The following is a 21392-nucleotide window of genomic DNA, read 5'->3' as shown; positions in this document are numbered from 1 at the left end:
TCCGAGGCAAGAAGTTGATCTCCATTCAGTGCAGTGAGGTTTGTAGGGAAGTTACAAGTGAAGAGAGATTGACCCAACCCCAGATCCATGATCTTCTCTTTAACTTGCCACCGTGGGCTGCTGGGTTGTACATAGGGGCAGGAGAGGTGGGTATGTTGGAGTTAGGAAGAGATAACTTTGACCTTAAGTGAAGCACTTTTTTTAAGATTTATTTTTATTAGAAAGTCAGCTACACAGAGAGGAGGAGAGACAGAGTGGAAGCTCTTCCATTGTTGATTCATTCCCCAAGCGGCTGCAATGACTAGAGCTGAGCCAATCCGAAGCCAGAAGCCCGGAGCCTCTTCCAGGTCTTCCACGTGGGTGCAGGGTCCCAAGGTTTTGGGCTTTCCTCGACTGCTTTCCCAGGCCACAAGCAGGGAGCTGGATGGGAAGCGGTGCCACTGGGATTAGAACTGGCACCCATATGGGATCCTGGTGCATGCAAGGAAGGACTTTAGCCGCTAGGCCACCACACAGGGCCCAGAGTGAAGCCCGTTTGAAATGAAACAGTGGAGCCACCTGCAGTGCTGGCATCCCATACTGGCACTGGCTTGAGTTCTGGCTGCTCCACTTCCAATCGAGCTCTACTGATGGCAGCTAGGGAAGCAGCAGGGGATGGCCCAGCTGCCTGGGCACCTACAGCCACGTGGGAAACTCAGAGGAAGATCCAGTCTCCTGTTTCAGCCTGGCCCAGCCCTGGCTACTGCCGCCATTTGGAGGGTGAACCAACAGACAGAAGACTTTCTCTCTCTCTCTCTCTCTCTCTCTCCAACTCTGCCTTTCAAAATCATTTTTAAAATTTTTCAAAAATAAACATAAAATTTAAATTTTGGAAAAAAAATTAAAAGGCAAGTTCTGATTTTCACCAGGGCCTGCCTCAAAAACCTAGTTTTCCTTCTTGCTCCCATTAGCAAACAACAAGACACTGCAAGAGCTGCTGCACATTAGCAGTTCCCAGGAGCTGCTTGCCCACACCAGGACAGACACAAATCCCTCAGGGAGCAGCTTTGCGGCACTCACTGGAGCAACGCATAGTGGCTGACAAAGAACTTGATCCTCAGGAAGAGCGTGAAGGTGCCCGTGGCAGTCTGCAGCCGCTCTCTCCAGCCCTCGGGAGCTGTTTCACATAATCTGGTTTCATTATCCAGAAAAAAGAACTCTTGGCCTGAGACAGAGGAAAGGTTTGGAAAGAGTATCGTTAGGGATGCACCCTCCGTCAGGTTCACGGCCCTGAGTCCTGCTCTGAGGCAGCAGGTGCAAGCCAGGTGTGCAGGAAGGAATAGGAAGCCAGGCCTCCAGGGACCTGGCACCAGGGACCTGTAACAGCAGCAGGCAAAGAGGAGGAGAACCTGAGCGTGGAGCAGAGAAGCTGTGATGGTGTTTGACTCACCCAACCCACAGGTTTAGCACCAGCAGGTGCAGCCAACCATGCACCAAATCGCTATGGAAAAATATGGGACTAGATTCATACAGACTTTTTAATTATTACCTCTAAGCAATATAGCGTGACGGCTGTTAACACAGCATCCACTCTGCGGTAGGTGTTACTGACCTAGGGGTAATCATCTAGGGATGATTTCAATTACACAGGAGGATCGTGTTGCTTCGGTGTGAAAATCCTTCACCTCCCTTGTCACAGGTGTGTGTGGGCTACAGGCCTCTGTCCTCCTAAAATCCATATGTTGAAGCCTTAAGCCCCTATGGGATGGTGTTCGGAGGCAGAGGGCTCTTCCGGGAGCGATGAGGGTTCGATGGGATGCCCTGGGTGGGAGGGATGTCATGAAATGAAGACGGAAAAGCCAGAGCTTCCTCTCGCCCCACGATGCAAGGACACAGGGAGAAGGTCGCCACGTGCAAGTCAGGAAGAGAGAAGAGTGAGTCAGCTGGCACCTGTACTTGAACTCAGCCTCCAGGACTGTGGGAAACGGTGCTTCACCATTGCAGCACCAGCTAAGACAGGGTGTGAATAAAGTCCCATTTGCCCAAGCTGAAAAACTCCACCAGCCCAAGCTCAGGGCTTCTGCTCCTGGCTCATGCCCTTCTGGAAGGAAAGCTGAGTCAGCCACACCCACCGGAGGCCCCTTTTCCTCTCCTGTTCATCTTCAAGGTGCTAATTCTACCTCCCCACCCCCCGCCACACCCTCCATCCTGTTCCACCCCTCCCCTCCGCTGCACACCCAAGGCAACTCTGCCCTTCTCTCCACCATCCAGCATGGGTGCACAATGCCACGTGCCTGGGCATCGAGTCCTGCCCAGCATTGGAAGGCAAAACATTTAAATGAACAATCCCAAGGCACATGCACACCAGGGGGAAGCAAGTGGACATCCAGGGGTTCTAACGGCCCTCAACACAGTGTCCTCCCAGGCCGTGGCTGCTAAATCTGACTTCCCACCAGGCCTTAACTTCAGTCAGTTCTCCCCACTAAGGGACAAGGATATCCACACAAGAGTCTGGATGACAAACTCTGCCCAGGCTGATCTTCACCCAAACCCCAGAGGTTCTATTTTGAGCGATTTTCCCAGGAAGGCCCTCACTAAGCAGCTGTAGAATTATGTACCTGCCTGCGAGCAGACAAGATAGGCAGGAGCTCCACCATGAGGTTAGACCAGCTGTGCAAACACACTGGGATTTATTATAATTTATTATTATTATTATTATTATTATTAATTATTATTTCCCCCTGAAAATGCTTGCATGCATACTTCACAAAAGACCCAGCAGACAGACATCTATGGACCATGATCGCCTAGCAGCATGCACTAATTCTTTTTGTTATTTGACAGAAGGCTCCTTTGGGAGGTCTAATGAGAGCCCCACTCATTTCCCATCATATCCCCTGGTTCTTCCATTGCACATTGGCTGACACACACAAGCTGGTGGGGGTGGGGAAGGAGAGGAACCCTGATACCCCACACCTAGGCACCTCAAGTGAAGCCAGGACTGACAGGCCTGCTGCCTCTGGCTCAACCTCCTTTCCTTCGTTCCCCTTGGAACATAAGCTGATTAAGGCGCTAAAGACAGCAGATGCAGAGGATAAAGAGGACAGAGAGAGAGGAGGGGGTAGGAAACATTCCACTGGATCTGGAAACCTGTGTTATCTCCCTGATGTCTAGGGGTGCAGAGGCAGACACCCCAAGCCCCTGCAATTTTGCCAGTAGGAACTCAGGGACCCAGACACGTGGATTCACCTAGGAGCCCAGATACCATCTCCTGGGGCATGGGAGGAGGAGGGCAAGGCCGCTCGGGGAGACACTCACCTCTCAGGTAGGCCAAGCCAAAATAAGTGATCTCTCGCAGGTTGACAAAGGACACCACGGCCTGGAAGACGTCCCCTGCCGTGGACTCGACATCACATTTCACCTCCAGGCACTGCCCACTGAGCAGGACCACACACACATCCCTGAGAGCCAAGTAGGACTTCCCTTTTCTGGTCTGCAAACAACAATAACAAGTGCCCCTTGTCCAGGAGCTAGGAGACATTGTCCAGCCCCCTGTGCAAGTTACTGTGGGCTCAGCACATTGCATGTATTGTCTCACTGAAGTGGCTAGCAATTTGATACCATGAGTGTTTACAGTTCCCATTCAGGTGAGAGAAACTGCAGCTCAGAGACCACAGAGGACTTGCCTGGGGGGCTGCAGACTGAGATCAGATGGAGATCCATGCCCTCCACCAGGCTCTGCGGGGCCTCAGCCATGCGTCACGGGCCCTTGGAGGCATCTGTCACCCTGTCTGGCCCAGAGGAGGTAGGAGGGCACAGATCCCGTAAGCAGACAGACAGGGCTGCAGTAAGAGGATTCTAGAAACTGGGACAGCAGAATCAGGGTTTCTGCCTGCCTCAGCCTCCTTGGAATCCTGCTGGGTTCCAGGGGGCCACTCATCCTGCCGCCTATAGCTGGCCTGCCCCGTGTGCACTCTACCCTAGCTGTCCATCCCTGTGGCCAGGTTGCCCCCCATACACTTTGCCCTGGACTGTCATCACCCAGCGCACTCTGCCCTGGGTGCTCTCCCTGCCCCCCACCCCACGCGCCCTGCCCTGGGTGCTCACCCCTCCCCCACGCGCTCTGCCCTGGGTGCTCACCCCGCCCCCCACCCCACGCGCCCTGCCCTGGGTGCTCACCCCTCCACACACCCTGCCCTGGGTGCTCTCCAAGGTAGCCGGCCTGCCCTGCATGTGCCCTGCCCAGGACGCTCATCCCCGCGCAGGCTCTGCCCTGGATTCTCTTGGCTGCGCGCGTTCTGCCCTGAACATTCATCCCCCAGGCAGGCTTGCTTTAGCCTGGATACTCATCCCTTTCTCCCCGACACAGCAGATTCCTAGGAGTCCTCCAGGTCAGGTTCAAGACCCTGCCTGGGGTCTGGAAAGTAAAGCCACCCCTCCTCCCTTTCCTGCTGAGGGTCCAGGCTCACCCCAAGAATAAGGGCTGAGTGCCACCCCTACCCTACTCCCAACCTGGGACCTAAAGCCGAACCTTCCTAGGAGGCCTCTCCTGTTTGAGAACAGCCCTGGACTGGCCTTCACTACTGGAGACCTTGCCTGCAGCCGCTCCTGCTCCCTCAGCAGGCAGACTTGAAGACCCTGTGGGAAGGGACTTTCTGTAGGATCCCGGGTGGGCTGAGCACAGGGGCATGCCCTTGGCCACGCCATTAATCCATGTTGCACCCCAGAGCAGCCTAAGAAGTTGTTGAACTCATTTTGGGGTATGAAGGCTTCCCATCAGCCTGGGCCCTCTGATTCTGCCAGAATTGTTCTGTCCCCAACCCCCTCTCCCTATGGGCCCAGTCCCTCTCTCTGTGCCTGGCTCCGCTCACATGGCACCCCCTGGGAGATGCCACTTCCCCCATCTGAAGGAGCAAACTTCCCCTTCCTCCCTTCTCCATTGGTCTTTGTGGAATTGTTATTTGTTTTACTTCTTCGGAAGGCAGAGATACAGAGACACAGAGATCTGCCATCTGCTGGCTCACTCCTAGTGTCTGCCATGGCCAGGACTCGGCAGGCAGAAGCTCTCGCACGGGGCTCTCGCCCGTGAGTGGCAGCGACCCAAGCACTTGAGTCATCACCTGCCTCCTCTCAGGATGCACATTAGCCAGAGCCTGTAAATCAGGAGCCAGACCAGACCTCGAACCTATCTGGACTCCCTCAGAATGGGATGCGTAACCCCAATCAGCATTTTAACTACTACGCCAAACGGTTGCTCCGTGTGCCGTTTGTTTTCTCCGCACAAATCCACACCTGGCCTCTTTTTGTGGACACACATGTGTCTATCTTTGCCCCTCTCTGCTATTGTGTGAGTTCCTTGTGCTATGCTTTCCAGAGCTGAGATCATGGTCAACAGTAGCACCTGGCACCTTCTAGATGCTTCTGACTGATATTCCGACCAAATGAGGAGCAGGGGAAGGAGGCAGGCTCGGCAGGGCTCCCTTGGGGCAGAGGGGCCGAGGGCCACCACAGCAGCCCTGTGGGAGCCCCCTTGCTGGGCAGCCCTTTCCCCACCTAACCCAGGAGTTACCACGACTGATGCAGGCAGGTGCAGCATCACTGGGGCCTCTGCAGCCAGCAGGACAAACTCCGGCCTAGACACCTAGGGGAGACAGCAGTCACTTACACTAGAAAAAACAGGACAGGGTCTGGGCTTTGGGGCGGAGTTCCTCCGCGCTTTGAGCTCACACCTGCTCCTGCAGCAAAAAGGCAGCATGAAGCTGAAATGAGACTTCAGCAAGGGCAGCATTTCAAGGCAGAAGCAACATGCATGGAGATTGGCTATGGCCAACAGTCAAGTTCTTTAACTGGATACAGAGAAATCCACTGTGTTCGAAGTTTCACTTGCACACACTGTCATACAGCCTTTTTGCATGCATCAAAAAGAGTAAGGGCCCGGCACGGTAGCCTAGTGGCTAAAGTCCTTGACTTGCACATGACAGGATCCCATTTGGGTGCCAGTTTTACCTGGTGGCGACAATTCCTATCCAGCTACCTGCTTGTGGCCTGGGAAAGCAATTGAAGATGGTCCAAAGCCTTGGGACCCTGCACCTGCATGGGAGACCTAGAAGAAGCTCCTGGCTTCGGATTGGCGCTCCAGCCATTGTGGCCACTTGGGGAGTGAACCATTGGACGGAAGATCTTCCTCTCTGTCTCTCCTCCTCTCTGTATATCTGGCTTTCCAATCAAAATAATTTTTTAAAAATCTTAAAAAAAAAAAAGAATAACGCATGTAATACAGCAAGCAGATATTTCAACCTAAATGACCTCTAGAATTCAGTAAAGTGGCATATTCTTCCAGCTCTGAATTTTGAACCAGCTAGTGCCTGCCCTCACACCCTGCTAACACTCAGAAAACTACTTCGGTCCTCATTATCACTGAGATCCAGGCATCATTCTGTGGGGTGCGAGTTCTCAACCCATTTTATAGGTGAGAAAATTAAGACCTTGAGAGGTTAGTTGACAGTGATGGGGCTGGGTGGGTTTTGAATGACTCTTCAAGGTACTCAGCCAAACCCACCATCCCAAAAGGCCAAAAATTCCAGCTGGGAAATGACCTGTGTCTGCAGAGAGTCCCAGAAGAAGCAGGAAGAGGATCTAACACAAGTGAACAATGCCTTCTAGGACCTTCTTCCTCCGCCCTCCAGCCAAGCTCAGGAAGACCCACAAGTGGGCAGGGCGTCTAGGGATCAGGCTCCACGTGGGAGCGGTCAGGTTTTCAGCCAGTCTGTGTGGGGATGGGGTGCAGCTCCTGGCTCCCTTGCTGGGGAGCTTAAAGCAAAGGGCTCTGCAACAGACAGACACCATGCGGGGACTCTGGATGTGATGTTGCCACAGGGTCCCTAGGCTACGGCAGAAGGCCTGGGGGAGGATGTCTGTTTGTGAGCAGTCTGTCAGGAGGAGCTCTTCACAGTCACTGAGGGCCAGGCGAGACTAAGGCACATTTCCAGCTGACAATGTTGCATTCTTAGGCTGTGGTGCCACATGCTCTGCATTGCCAGGGGTTAGGACCACTGGTTCCACGGCCTCACCTTCCAGCTCAGGTGCAACCAGATGACCATCCTGCCTGTGAGGAGCCAAGGTCCAAGGAGGCCTGGGCATGCTCCAGTGGTTACTGACACCTGCCCCCCAGGGCAAGTGGCCTGACTGTTCTCTGCTCCCATCCCGCCTTTTCATATTCCCCAACCCTTAGACCCTCTTCATGAGTCAAGAGGGAGATACTCTTTTCCCCTGGCCCTGCAGCCCCTGGGTCTGTGCCCTGCATTCCCCCAGGAAGTCCCTTCTGCCTTGGCAGCTCTGTCACCATGGGCTTGGCTACTGCCCTGAACTGTGGGGTGGACCCCACATCTCCAATCTTTTGTCCAACACAGCACACCCCACGACACCTGCCCGGTGGCCATGCCCCACCAACACCTACGTTCTGAAAGCCACAGTTTAGGTTTATGAGAGTCCCATTGCCCTAAACTTCAGTTCAGGATGTCTGGCCACCTGAGGACCCTATACACTGGCAGAGCTGTGGCGGCCACCCACAGCTGCCCCCTCCTTGACTCACCTTGCCCTTTCTTGGCAGGAGATCCTGGTGAGTAGGAGTTGCTGGCAGTGAGCTTTCTGCTGCCACCGAGAGTGCAGAGCCAGAGCTGAGCCGCCGGCACTCCTGGGCATCAGGGGGCATTGCACCTGCCAACGCGCTGGCCGGGTTGGAGAAGAAAAGAGACACTTAGCAGTGGCAATGGCTTCCGTGCAGCCAAAGGCCACCCCGCCCCACCACCACCTGCAGGGGCTCAGCTGAGCAGGGCACAGCAGCCACCTCTATGTGAAGTCTTTACCGTGTGCCCACAGCAAAGTTATCACACTCGCTTTCCAAAGGAGAAGCAGAGGACTTGGGATAAAAAGAATGCACCGGGCCCGGCGCGGTGGCGCAAGTGGTTAAAGGTCCTCGCCTTGCACGCCCGGGATCCCATATGGGCGCCGGTTCTAGTTCCCGCAGCCCCGCTTCCCTTCCAGCTCCCTGCCTGTGGCCCGGGAAAGCAGTTGAGGATGGCCCAAAGCTTTGGGACCCTGCACCCGTGTGGGAGACCCGGAAGAGGCTCCTGGCTTCAGATCGGCATAGTATCGGCCCGTTGCGCTCACTTGGGGAGTGAATCATCGGACGGAAGATCTTCCTCTCTGTCTCTCCTCTCTGTATATCCGCCTTTCCAATGAAAAAACAATAAAAAATAAATCTTTAAAAAAAAAAAAAGAATGCACCACACACTTGGGGTATGTGAAGATGCATGTGACTCTAAACAAATGGGTATTTTAATTGGGATTCATCTTTTAAAAAAAGATTTATTCATTTTTTTTAAAGATTTATTTTATTTTTATTGGAAAGGCGGATATACAGAGAGGAGAGACAGAGAGGAAGATCTTCCGTCCGATGACTCACTCCCCAAGTGAGCGCAACGGCCGATACTATGCCAATCCGAAGCCAGGAGCCTCTTCCGGGTCTCCCACGCGGGTGCAGGGTCCCAAAGCTTTGGGCCGTCCTCGACTGCTTTCTCAGGCCACAGGCAGGGAGCTGGAAGGGAAGCGGGGCTGCTGGGATTAGAACCAGCGCCCATATGGGATCCCGGGCGTGCAAGGCGAGGACCTTAACCACTGCGCCACCGCGCCGGGCCCAATTTATTCATATTTAATTGGAAAGGCATATCAGATTTATGGAGAGAAGAGATAGAGGGAAAGATCTTCCATCCTCTGGTTTACTCCCCATATGACAGCACAGCTAGAGCTGAGATGAACTGATCCAAAGCTGGGAACCAGGAAATTCCTCCAAGTCTCCCATGTGGGTGCAGGGTCCCAAGGCTTCAGACCATCCTCTACTGCTTTTGCGGGCCACAAGCAGGGGAGCTGCATGGGAAGTGGAGCAGCAACGACATGAACTGGAGCCCATTTATGATCCTAGCACATGCAAGGGAGGAATTTAACCATTGAGCCATCACGCTGGGCCCTAACTGGGATTAATGTAATGATGCATTGATAGCATTGACCCCACCTTGAACTGTTTCCTGTAAACACAAGCTGTGGCTGAGCCCTGTGCAGGTTCACAGCAAGGAATCCCATGTCTCCCCTCTGGCTGCCTGACATTATGCAAGAGAGCACTTGAGTCCAGGACTTTTCCCTCCATGACTGACATCTGGGAGCTGAGGTAAGATGCATTCTGGAACAATGAACACTTGTGTCTGCAGAGTGCCATTTGAGACACCTATCACCGTCACTCCACTCCACTGGAGAACTCAGAGAGGGCATTGGCTGTGGGAGTGGCAGCACCTTTGTTCACTGCTGAGTGGGCAAATTCAGAGTCACCGAGTCCACAGGAAGGGGCACATTTGCTGGGACACTTGGAAATGTCCCCCTGGATACACATCACTCACCGTCTGTGTTCAAGGGATTTTTTTTCTACCTATGTCTAACCTATCAGTTTACATTCTTCTCTTGTGAGTTTTTGTGCATGTGGCTGTTGTGTGCATTGCAATAAACCGATTAACGTGGGAGTGCTTTCTGCACACTTGTCATTGAAGAATCGTAGGACCTTCTATTCTTGGGGAAAGTTGTAATCCTTGAAGTTGAAACCGACCAGGAAGGAAGGAACTGGCCACAGTAACTAGGCCAGTGTGACAAGGGTGCTTCTCCCCCATCTCCCATGTACATCCATCTTTCTGCTGTGGATTGCAGGACCCCAGATCCCAAACAGGCCCTGAGTAGACCCTGGGATGACGGAAGACCCAACTCCCTTCCATGGCACATCATCTACTTTATGAACTCAAGAGTTTTTGGACAGCTATTTTAATTGGGAGATTTGGGTTCTAAAAGATGAGAGCTCTGGGCCAGATCCCAGCTGTGAACCTGGCATCAAGTGCTAATGAAGCCAGATATCAGACAGGGTCCCAGCCTTTGACAAAACAGTATGTAAACAAAAGTGATCCCCCAAACTCCAGAGCGGCCAAGGGAAAGCACAGCCCCTGATGCAGCTTCAGATCTGATGTTAGACCATCACAATGTTTGCGGTTGCCCTAATTCTTCTCCCTGATCCTTGTCCTTCATGACATGACAATGCATCTCCTTCTTATCAAGAGAGGGGAGTCCATTTCCCCATCCTGCACACCCAGGATCTGGGCTGCATTGGAGACTTGCTCTGTCCAATGGAATAAGGTGGGAGTGGTAGGGGCCGATTCTGGACTCTGCTAACAACAGTTCCATAGCCTGTCCTGCTGAAGAACAGTCAGAGTCCCCTAGATAACATAGAACCACCCCAGCCCGCCAGGAGCAAGGCTGCCCAAAGTCAAGGTGCTTGCTGCTGTTCACAGATGCACCAAGCCACCCCAGCACCTGAGCACAGTCCAGCCCACCAGCCCCACAGGGTCCTGAGCTACCCGAGTTGATCGGGACTTTTGGCCACTGCACTGTGGTGTGGAGAGGGGTTGTCATTCCCTCTCTGAGCCTGACCTGGGCCTCCAAAGAAACATGACGCCCCAATGGCACTTCATCACCTTAACTGTGGCTTCTTCCACTGCTAATGGAATGCAGCCAACATTCGCTGAAGAAACAAGTGGTTTCTAAATGTCACCCATGAACATGGCAGGCTATGCTCCCCCCAACTTCCCGACACCTGCCACCAACATCCCACCCCATGTTCACGGTGTTCCTGGATACATGTCACATGATGCTCACCTGTTAGCGGAGAGACTGCAGTGGCTGTGGGCGGAGCTGCCTGACCGAGGCTCTACAGAGCTCTGGGTCTCTGTGCTTCTCTCTGAAACTAATCAGATGGCAGGGGGAGGGGCAAAGACGAGGCAAAAGCACAGCTTTCTTTAGTCAGGCAGCCTGGAGTGGGGAGAGCATCACCGTCAGCCAGCTGTGCGATCATGGCCAAACTTCTGGCCCCTCTCTGTGTCTGCAGCACGTTAAGTCCACAGCTGTGATGCTGGTACCCCACATGAGCACCAATTTAAATCCCAGCTATGCTGCTGCCAATCCAGCTTCTCAGGGCAGGCAGTGGAAGATGGCCCAAGTGCCTGGGTCCCTGAAATCCACGTGGGAGACCCGGATGGAGCTCTAGGCTCCTGAATTGAGCCTGGCCCGGCCGAGGCTATCTAGGGAATGAACCAGCAAATGGAAGATGGCTCTCTCTCTCTCTGAAACTTGTCTTTAAAATAAATTAAATAAATCTTTTTTTAAAAAGTGGGGCAGGGGGTGGTAATGACAGTGACAAGGTGGGAGAAGATAAGGGGATATAAAAATCTTAAAAACTTAGTGACAGAGAGCTCTTTGTTTTCAGGACAAGAACCAATATTAATTTTTTATAAGGTTCATAGAGCTCAAATTCAGTTGAGAAGTAGAGGACAGAAAATCCTGGGTTTTTTTTAAGACTTTATTTATTTGAAAGTAGAGTTTATTTATTTGAAAGTAGAGTTATAGAGAGCAGGAAAAGAGAGAGGGAAAGAGAGCTTCTATTTATCTGCTGGTTCACTCTCCAAATGACTGAAACACCTTGGCTAAACCCAGGAGCCAGGAGTTTCTTCTAGGTCTCCCACAATGGTGCAGGGACCCAAGCACTTGAACTATCCACTGCTGTTTTCCCAGGTGCTTTAGCAGGAAGCTGAGTTGGAAGTGGAGCAGCCAGGACCGGCATGCTGCCAGCCTCTGCAAGTTCATTGAAAAGCCACTCTTTGAACAAACTCAGAACTTACAATGATAATCACCTTGTACAAACCCCTTTTTCCTTCACTCAACTAGAAAGCCATAAAGGCAAAATTGTGCTTTTCTGCTACTTGCTTTGAATTGTTCTTATCAACATGGACAAATTAGAAATCAATAAAAACGAGGTGATGTTTATAATCAGTGATTCTGTTTAAATTATAACCCAGTTCCTGGAAACACAGGCAGGTCCTCAGCTCAGCACTCCCTCCCTAGGGCTTCCTCTGCCATCAGGCAGATCCAGGCCCACGCAGATTAGGACCCAGAGCCGCACTCACCTCTGCAGGCACGCAGACCCTCGGGCGTCCTGTTCGCTGGGCTCTCACCGCTCACCTGACACAGCCTCTTCCTGAGCAGGTAGCTTCTGCTCTGTTGCACAGAGGAGCTCTCTTCCACAACACGGCTCTCCACCTGAAGGCCAAGAACATGGCACATCGGCGTCCCAAGGTCACCCGGGCATGTGCACACTCATGCACACCCGTACAAGACGCGGTCAGACTGAGCACAGCTGTCCCACGCTGTGGGAACCCAACAGTGCTTCCTCGGGGAACCAGGCTCACTGCGGGAACAGCTGCACCCCTGTGTGGACAGCTAAGCTCACCAGCCCAGGTCTTCAGGACACCTGTGCCTTCCGTGCCTTCCTTCTGTGCTGGCTCCCTGGTAGCTCTCTTTGTCCTTTCCTCCCCTTCCTTCTGATCACTCGCCCTTGTCTTTGAATTCACACTTATCTTTATCGCACATGACACTGATTCATCCATCCGTCTCTTTCTACACCACCAAGAGCTTCATGCACCATGGCAATGTCCCAGGGAAGGCTGCGTTCAACAAGGGACGGGGACCTGCTTTGTGGATCTCTGATGGAGATGCTCTATGTCAACACAGTGTCTCTCCAAAGACAAAGAGACACCAACGTGTGGTAGACTCAAACAATGGTTGTTAAACCATGCAAAGAGTCTTTTAAAAACACATGGTGGTTGGGATGGGAAACGGTACAATATAGCATAGTGGCTAAAAATTCTTGCCTTGCATACACCGGGATCCCATATGGGTGCTGGTGCTTTCCTTCCAGCTCCCTGCACCATGGCATAATGGGGGCCAACACCATGGCATAGTAGGCTAAGCCTTGGCCTGCACACTGGCATCCTATATAAGTGCCAGTTTGAGTCGCGGCTGCTCCACTTCCAATCCAGCTCTTCACTTGAATGCCTGGGAAAGTAGCAGATGGCCCAAGTGGTTGATCTCCTAAACCCATGCGAGAGACCCAGAAGACGCTCCTGGTTTTGGATAGACCCAGCTCTAGCTGTTGCAGCCATTTGGGGAAATCAACCAGCAGATAGATTTCTCTGTGTGTGTCTGTAACCCTATCTTTCAAATAAAAATAAAGTAAAAAAAAAAAAACTCTCCCCCAAAAGAATACTCACAGAAAATGTATACTGGAGGGAAGAGACAAATATGCTGAATTTAAAACCTTTTGCACCAAAGTAGACTTCTACTTTAATTCCATTGCCCACAAACTTTCTTATCTTTCAAACATATGCACACCTCTTCTTTCATTGACTTCTCTGGCTCAAGTAAGAAAAGCCATATGTTCACCTGCCAGGAAATAAGGGGTCCCAGAGGGAGGCCAGGCCACAAGAAGCATCAAGAAGCATTACCTGAGTGACACCTGCCAACATGCCATTCTGCCATCCCTTCAGCCCTGTCCCCTCAGCTGGACCCTGTGTTCATCTTGGGCTCAGTTCTCCCAATGGGACAAGTGAAGCTGCCCAGCCCAGCCACCTCTGGTTCGTCTCAGACACAAGCCTCCTTATACCTTGTGCAATGGGCCCCTTGCTGGCCTCACTCTGCCCCACCTTCACAGCTCAGACCATCTCTCCATTCAGCTTGACTCCTCCCCATCCTTCCCCCTTCTGTCAATCCGTTCTTGCACAAGAATCCCTGTCTCTGGAGTAACCTTGAGGGAACCCAACCCACATCAAATGCCCATCATGTGCCAGGCTCCTGAGTGGGCATGAGAAATGTGCAGGGCAGCAAGCAGCAAAGTGTGACAAGTACAAGGTACAAAACAGCAGGGGAAAGGCTATTTTGCAATAGCTATTGTGGTCATGTGAGCCAGGTCAGAAAGGTTTCTAGTGGCAGGGCTAGAGTTGCCTTCTGATAAGAACACTGAGTCATGGGTGATAAGCGGAAGGTTTTAGGTAAGCAGTCTTTGAAACGATCATGGGACCTTAGTAATGTAGGTAGTTGGTCTCTCCAAAAGTCTCCACCAACGCTACCCAATACAAATGCCTTGAAGAGAAGTAGGTGTCTGATCCAGCAGCTAAGATTAAGCACCAACCATGATATAGTGGGTTAACCTTCCATCTGTGTACCAGTATCCCATATGGTCATCAGTAAGAGTTCTGGCTGCTCCACTTCCTCTCCAGCTCCTTGCTTACAGCCTTAAACAGCAGTGGAGGATGGCTCAAGTCCTTGGGAACCTACACCCGAAAGGGAGACCCAGAAGAAGCTTTTGGCTTCCGATTGGCCCAGCTCCAGCTGTTGCAGCCTCTGCAGAGCTAACCAGCAGATGGAAATTTCTCCCTCTCCCTCTATCTATCTATCTTTGCCTTTCAAATAACAAACAAATACATCTTTTTAAGAAATGTGGCATCTGTGAATAAGGAATTGAATTTTTAATTGTATTTCATTCCAATAAATTAGAATGTGCTGACTCGTGTCAATCCAGCATCAGTTACAGCATGTTGCACTAACTAGCAGGCTGAAATACACAACTGTGTGCTGACCTCAGAGATGGTGCCGAGAACCAAGCCGACCAGCCGCTGGACATGGAGACTGGCAGGGGCTGGGTACACGGCCACTGCTTCCTGACGGACCTGACAGGCTTCCAGGACTGACTGCAGGGGCCGTCGGCGGGAGGGCTGGTCTTCGCACATGCTCAGCAGGATGGAGTGCAAGGACTCACTCAGCTGCAGGGGCTGGAAGACAGGCAAAGCGGTGAGAAGAGGCAGCAGCACAGCCTGCAGAACCAGCTAAGGCTGACCCCAAGCTAGGCGTGCCCAGACACTCATGGAAAGGGATGTCTCCATTACCACAAGGCAGGTGCAAGCTCCTTCTAGAGATTTCTGAGACAGTTGCGAGTCTTCATCAAACCACTGAATGTTGAGTGCATGCATTGGGTGTGGCACATTGCTTAGTGACATGGAATACCCTTTAACCCTAACATATGCTTTAGATGCAAATGACAGTAAGTGCTAGGCTGGATGGATTTCCACATGTGCCAAGCACCCGGCTTATCCAAAGGGTCAGCTGCCGCTCACAGTGCCTTGGCAGCCTCTCACTGCTCCTGCTATTGTGGCTCGTTCCACGCACCACAGAATATGGTCGTATGACCTATGACCTTCCCCACTCATCAATCTTCAACCACGAGCACATTGTGCTCAGTCATGGCTGGTTAAATTGTAGGTACATATCAAGCCAAAGGAAACAAACACACATCACAAAAGCACTTTGCTCATACATTCCATCAGCCACGGGGAAGGTCTCAGTTGTGCTCAACCCATGATCCAGATCCAGTGTGCACAGTCATTTCTTGCCAGGAGCATCAGCTGTGAATACCTCCATTACACAGCTCCTGTACACGTACCTGTACATACCTCCTGTACACAGCTCCTGAGTTCTGTACTCACACAGGAAATCAGAGGCATCTGAGGGACTGGGACACCCAGCTCCTCGGGATACAGTCCCTGCCTTGGGGATCTCAACAGTCAGTTAGAAAGACAAAGACCTTAAAGGAAGACAAGGGCTTGGGCCTGGGCCAGCACTGGGCAAGGCAGCGACACAGAAGAAGTAAACAGCCACGGACTAATTTCCAGGAGCCAATCAGCAGGAGAGTGGAGGTGAGCCGTGTGTGGAAGGAGCAGTGTATGCAAAAGCACAGAAATGTGAATGAGCCATCAGCAGCAAGAAAGCAGGCTCTGGAGAGGATCATGGTGATGTGCTCACAGTTACTGGGAATTGCAGGATGGTGGGAACAGAGCAGTGGGGAAGGGGTAAGATGCTGACTGGGATGCCCCTGCATTCCACATCACAGTGCCTGGCCTTGAATCTGCACGCTGCTCCCAGCACTAACCAAGAACACCCCGGGAAAAGAAGGCGGTCTGTGATATGTGGCAATGCCTAGCTCCACAGATGCGGTCTCTGCCCCAAAGAAAGCCGCTAACTTAGGCAGAGCCAGAGCCTGGCAAGGCTTGGAGGACTTGGTTTACAGACCTGGCTTGGCGGAACTTGGAATCCCGCTGACCAATAGAGAGTCATTCCTAAGGAATACACGTGCACCTGTCCAAGAGGAAACGCCATGATTAGATGCCAATTGTCTCTGCTGCTCTGTGGTCCTGCATACAAAATACAGCTCAACTTCCACTGGCAAAGGCACTGCTGCCTGGCTAGCCAGACAACACCTGCAACCCTTGAGCCAATGCACTTCCCAGCAGGAGCCATGACGTTTGCTTTCAGAAAAGAGATGTACAACTTTGGTCAAAAACAAAAACAACTTGCATCACTGACCTATGTGATTTGTCCCATGTCATCCTGTCCCCACATCCCTGCCTTGTACACAAACGTGATAGATGGGATCATAGCAATAATAGGGTGACCATGAGAAGAATAACAAGCCAGCAGCTAAAGAGAGTAAAATGGAAAACACACAGCCCAGATGAGAGGCCTTGATGAACCTGCTGAGCAATCCCCATGCTTCTTGCTGAATCACTAGGAGCTAAATCTGTGGCTCTGGTGTTTGTATCTTGATAAAACAACAAGATTAAATGTCATTCTGCTGTTACTCTGGGGCCCTGTTACTACTGACAAGATATATTCCCTGCCCCCAGGAAATGGCCTTTGGGAAAACGAAGTGATGAAACATCAACTTGCAAAAAAACACAGGACTAGGCCCGGCACAGTGGCCTAGCGGCTAAAGTCTTTGCCTTGCACACACAGAGATCCCATATGGGCGCCGGTTCTAATCCCAGCGGCTCACTTCCCATCCAGCTCCCTGCTTGTGGCCTGGGAAAGCAGTCAAGGACGGCCCAAAGCCTTTGAACCCTGCATCTGCGTAGAAGACCTGGAAGAAGCTCCTGGCTTCAGATCGGCTCAGCACTGGCTATTGTAGCCACTTGGGGAGCAAATCAGTAGACAGAAGATCTTCCTCTCTGTCTCCATATATCTGCCTTTCCAATAAAAAATGAATAAATCTTAAAACACACACACACACACACATCTACCTGAGCAGCCCAGTGGATTTAGTACAAATGGAGTTTGTTCTTCACATCGGAAGGTCAAGGTCATCTGTGTCACTTGGCTTTCATCGTCATCTGAAGTCACACCCGATGCCAGTCCCTGTCCTTCTGGTGCATGTGGCTAAGCACCTCACAAGAAAATGCATGAGCTGCACTCCCATTTGCAAAGGGACAACCCTGACAGCAGGTGCAACAACAGCCCCCGAGCACCAGCAGAGTGCCAGCCACCCCTGGGAACTGAAGGCTTTGTCTACACATGTCCTAGGGCGATACCTATCCCACAGTGACAACAGGCTCCACTCCAGATCCTAAATACAGCCCACCAGTAGATTCAACCTGGGGAAAGATAGTGAGAAGGTTTTGGAAAGCAGCATCTTCAGAAGGAAAGAATCTGTGCTAGATTGGTGATGTCTGCCATGAGCATGGGAGGGGGTGACTTGTAGCTAGGACCCTGCCCTCACCTGCTACCTCCACCTGAGTGTGAGATCCCAAGGGTAGGAGGAGATGCCTCTATGTCCCGGGTTGCCAAGCATTTACCCTTTGTAGGAACTGGGCTAAGCTGGATGCAGTGGACAGCCTTGTGATGAATGGAAGAGAATGGAGAGGAATAGAACCGAGTGTCAGGGAGGCTAAGAGATGCAATAACATGGCACCCTGCCTGCTGGCCTACTGAACAGCTGGTGTGGCTGGTTTCCTCTCGCTTGGGCACTTGCCTCATGTCAAGCTCACAGCCTGAACACCAAGGTACTGGCAAGAAGAGTTGCTTTGTAGACTCAAAACTTAGCCATTCCCCCCTGGTTGGCCCTCTCCTGGCCAAGTTTGCCCTGGGCTTCCTGGCTCAGCCTTTGTAACAACGCTTGATTCGGCCTCAGTTCTTAACTCAGTCTGGTCCTGCCCCTTGGAACCCTCCCTCTCCCCTCTGTATGGAGGAAAACATGCAAGAGGGAGGAGCGTGTCTTTCTGCAGCTCGAAGATGCCCCAGGCTCATGCCAGGCACTCAAGGGAAGGCCGGGCAGCAGGGTCACACCTGCTCCTGATCAGTGAGTGCTGGAACAATGAGGGAGGGAGCCAGGAACACTCAAGCAGTTGCCTGAGTTCCAGTCCTGGGAAGCACAGCCTGAGGCAGACACTTCAGCAGCAGCACAGTTTGGAAAACAGGACAGGTGGGATGGGCAAGGCCAAGGTGCACAGCAAGAAGTGGGGCAGACTTGGCTTCCTGGCACTCAGGACCAGGCGGAAGCTTCCAGCTCCAGTACACCTTAAACCCGTCCAGCAGCAGAAGGGGAGACAGGAGGTATTCTCTTGGTCTTCTCCCAGCTCTTCTTGACCACAGGGAACATGCCACCCTGGGGTGCCACATGGTGTTGATAGGCTCCTTGATACCCACTTAAAAACGCCAGACCCCAGGGCTCAGTGAGCAGCATCTTAACTGAGACCAAAATGGAAGCGGCAACCCAGTGAGATGCAGACTCAAACCCAGAGACCCAAACCGAGGGAGATGTAAAGGGACCTCATCTGCAGATGTCCAATGAGGCCCAAGCAGGATTCTGGCCACTTAGATGAGGACATGAGGACCTGCAGTGTGAAGATGCTGGCAGATGGGGGGACAGGGCAGGGGCTCCCATGGACCCTGCCAAAGCCAGCCTGGAAGCCTCCATGGCCTCATTCTCAGCTTCTGTTCTGAGAGGCGGGAACAGGCCGAGTTAAGACTGAGGCTGAGTCCAGGCGGACTCCCACGGGGAGCAGTATTGGCGGAGCTGCATGTATCCCATGAAATGACAGGAAGAAGGCGTGCAAGTCATGCCCTGGACAGCAGTACGTCCCTCCCCATGGACCACGCCTGCAGCATGACACTCCCACCTCTGAACTGTGGTGAATGGAGAGTTGTGCTGATTGAAACTGCTTTGCTATTTAGAAGCAAAACATATTCTCTCTAGGAAAACCAAGAGTCTCCACTGATGCTGCCAGCCGGAAGCACTCCGCACACACCTTACTACACGCTGCCAGCGATCCCAAGGCGCCACACCATTTCCCATGCTTTTTCCAACTTTTTTTTTTCTGAACATGGGTAACAGCCCAAAGGGCTAAATTACATCTACATCGGCCGGTGGAGGAATGAAGGCTCAGAGAAAGTGACCCACGCTTGTCGCAGAACTGAAGCCCAAGAACAAAAGTCCTCAAATCTGCTCTGCATCGGTAGAGCAGCAGGTTGAGACGGTGGGTACGAGGGGCAGGGCACAGAGACGCGTGGTGGCCTTACCTGTGACATGTCGAGCGGCTCGTCACGCCTCGGCTCCCGCAGCAGCTCGGGGGCCTTGAAAGCAGCTGCCTCGATGTGAGACACGCGGTTCTGAAAAGCAATACTTCCGGCCGCCGAGAGCAGGGCCGACCAGGGGCACACGACATAGTCGGAGGTGTCTGAAACCAAGGCAGTGACAGCGGGCATTGACCAGGGGCTGCCCCCTGCAGGACCAGCCAGCAGCTTAGCCCTGGGTTCATGGGTGAACAAGAACCCAAGCGATGTACAGAAAAAAAGAAGCAGTCTAGTCCCTGTGCATGGCAGCGTGGGCTACAACACAGTGGCTGAGGTCTTTGGGGCCAGCACCTAAGGCAACGGGCCTTTGGGTACTGAGCAGCAGGTGGTGAGGAGAGCAGAAGTCTTGAGGTACCGGTACATACTCACCCCACCCTGCCCCACCCACACTCGCTGGAACACCCTGGAACGTGTGTGACCTCCTGTTTGTGTACCATACACTGCAGCTCCTAAATAGGTGCGCCCTCTGAGTTGACCCCAGAGTGTTTGTCGCCACTTCCCATCGTGGTTCTGGCAGCTCCAAATTCAGCATCCTTCAGTCCCCATCTCCTGAACCGAGTGCAATGTACAGCTTTCCCAAGAGAGGGCGCTGGAGCCAGGGGTTCTCTTTGCTATTCCCCAGGGAAGGGGCGGTGCAACTCTTAAGGACCCTCAGCCATGTCAAGGCTTGGCCTGACCACCTGTTCACTTCTTCATGACCCACTTTATTTATGACCCTGCCTGAAGGAGACTGCAGGATTCAGGCTTCCTCCACACACCAGCCTCACTCCTGGCCGCCACTGGTAATGGCTTGTTGAGTGCCTGGGCCACCTGCAGGCCCCTGCGGCCAGGAAAGCCAGAGAGCATCACCAGAATCATGAGCTGCAAGCCCAACTCTCCCAGAAGACGCAACCTCCAACCTGGAGGCAGGACCTCCCTGCCAAGTTTGTCCTTCACAGGGTACCTGCCCCTAATCCTGGGACACAAGGCAGAAATTTTTTTTACTATCTTAAAGTTACTTTTCTATGGCAGTTTAATGATTCTTGATGTTAACATCCCCTATCCAGACCACCACGTGGGATCGTGTCTCCTGACAGGGTACTAGGGCAGCAAGTGGCAGATGAGGGCAGCATCTGGACATTAGGCTCCCCAGGTGACTGTGCCCCTATGCCCCATGCCTGCATATGCCCAGATGACACAGATGTTGGCAAAGGCCCAGCAGGCTGCGCCTGGTGTCTCTCTTAAGCACCATGCCTGCCTGGAAACACTGCCACACCAAAGGAGGGGCATGGCTATTCTTTCAACCCTGCCACCTGGCATGGATCCAAGAGACAAGCCTGGCTTCCAGCACGACACCATGGCAGGATGCCATTTGCCTGATGTTCTAATATCTCAAATAAATCGCAAAGGGAAAAACAGCACCCAGAAGTGCATTCATTGCACAAGCTTCATAGTAACTCCCCCACCGAGCATAACCACCTTCTACCTTGGCAAAGGTCTTCCAGGAGCTGCTCAGCACCCAAGGACAGGAGGGACCAGATGTCATCCTCAGACAGTGCTTCACCCCTGACCTGTAGGACACTGGCCAGTGTCACAGAGGCCGGGTTCATCCCTGCAAAGAGACAGCATGGTAGGGCCCTTGCAAAGTGCAGCGTACCCCACTCTGGCCCTGGCACAGCTCAGCTACTCTGCCCTGTGTGTGGGCCTCCTGTTGGCAGCAAGCGCCGGATGTAAGGAACAGGTACACGGAAGCTAAAGCCAAGTCAGAGTGACCAAGTTGCTGACCAGTGAGTGAACAGGTCCATCAGTCAACCAGCTGCCAAATGAAACGTTAAGTGCATTAGTAAACAAGTGAACAGGTGAACCAAGGAACAAGGCTGCCACCTGGGAGCTGGGCACAAGCTGGGCAGTCAGCCACTTCCACCTGACGAGTGGCTGCTGCCTGCCTTTTCCCACTGCCTGCAAAATTGGGTTAGCAGCCGTTTTTATCTATACCACGCAAGTCGTGTCTTTCCTCTCTGGCTGCCCCCCACCCCACCCTCCGACACACACAC

General features: G+C 52.5%; 1 protein-coding gene across 1 annotated transcript in view; it reads right to left on the bottom strand.

The window, feature by feature from the left end:
• Positions 1 to 20948, bottom strand: part of FRMPD2 (FERM and PDZ domain containing 2) — a 79017-nt gene extending 58069 nt beyond the window's left edge. The window contains exons 1-10 of the mRNA XM_040970386.1: positions 20825 to 20948; positions 19306 to 19463; positions 16024 to 16089; positions 14538 to 14729; positions 12030 to 12162; positions 10726 to 10813; positions 7571 to 7706; positions 5549 to 5620; positions 3298 to 3472; positions 1060 to 1204 (exon numbers count right to left, since the gene is read on the bottom strand). Of these exons, the coding sequence (XP_040826320.1) occupies positions 1060 to 1204; positions 3298 to 3472; positions 5549 to 5620; positions 7571 to 7706; positions 10726 to 10813; positions 12030 to 12162; positions 14538 to 14729; positions 16024 to 16089; positions 19306 to 19463; positions 20825 to 20948 (1289 nt within the window). The remainder of the gene's footprint in view (positions 1 to 1059; positions 1205 to 3297; positions 3473 to 5548; positions 5621 to 7570; positions 7707 to 10725; positions 10814 to 12029; positions 12163 to 14537; positions 14730 to 16023; positions 16090 to 19305; positions 19464 to 20824) is intronic.
• Between the last annotated feature and the right edge of the window lie 444 nt (positions 20949 to 21392).

Source organism: Ochotona curzoniae, unplaced genomic scaffold, assembly GCF_017591425.1.
Source record: "Ochotona curzoniae isolate NIBS_2020 unplaced genomic scaffold, NIBS_Ocur_1.0 scaffold_4763, whole genome shotgun sequence".
In the NCBI taxonomy this organism is placed as follows: Eukaryota; Metazoa; Chordata; class Mammalia; order Lagomorpha; family Ochotonidae; genus Ochotona; species Ochotona curzoniae.
This window is presented reverse-complemented; position numbering and strand designations above follow the sequence as displayed.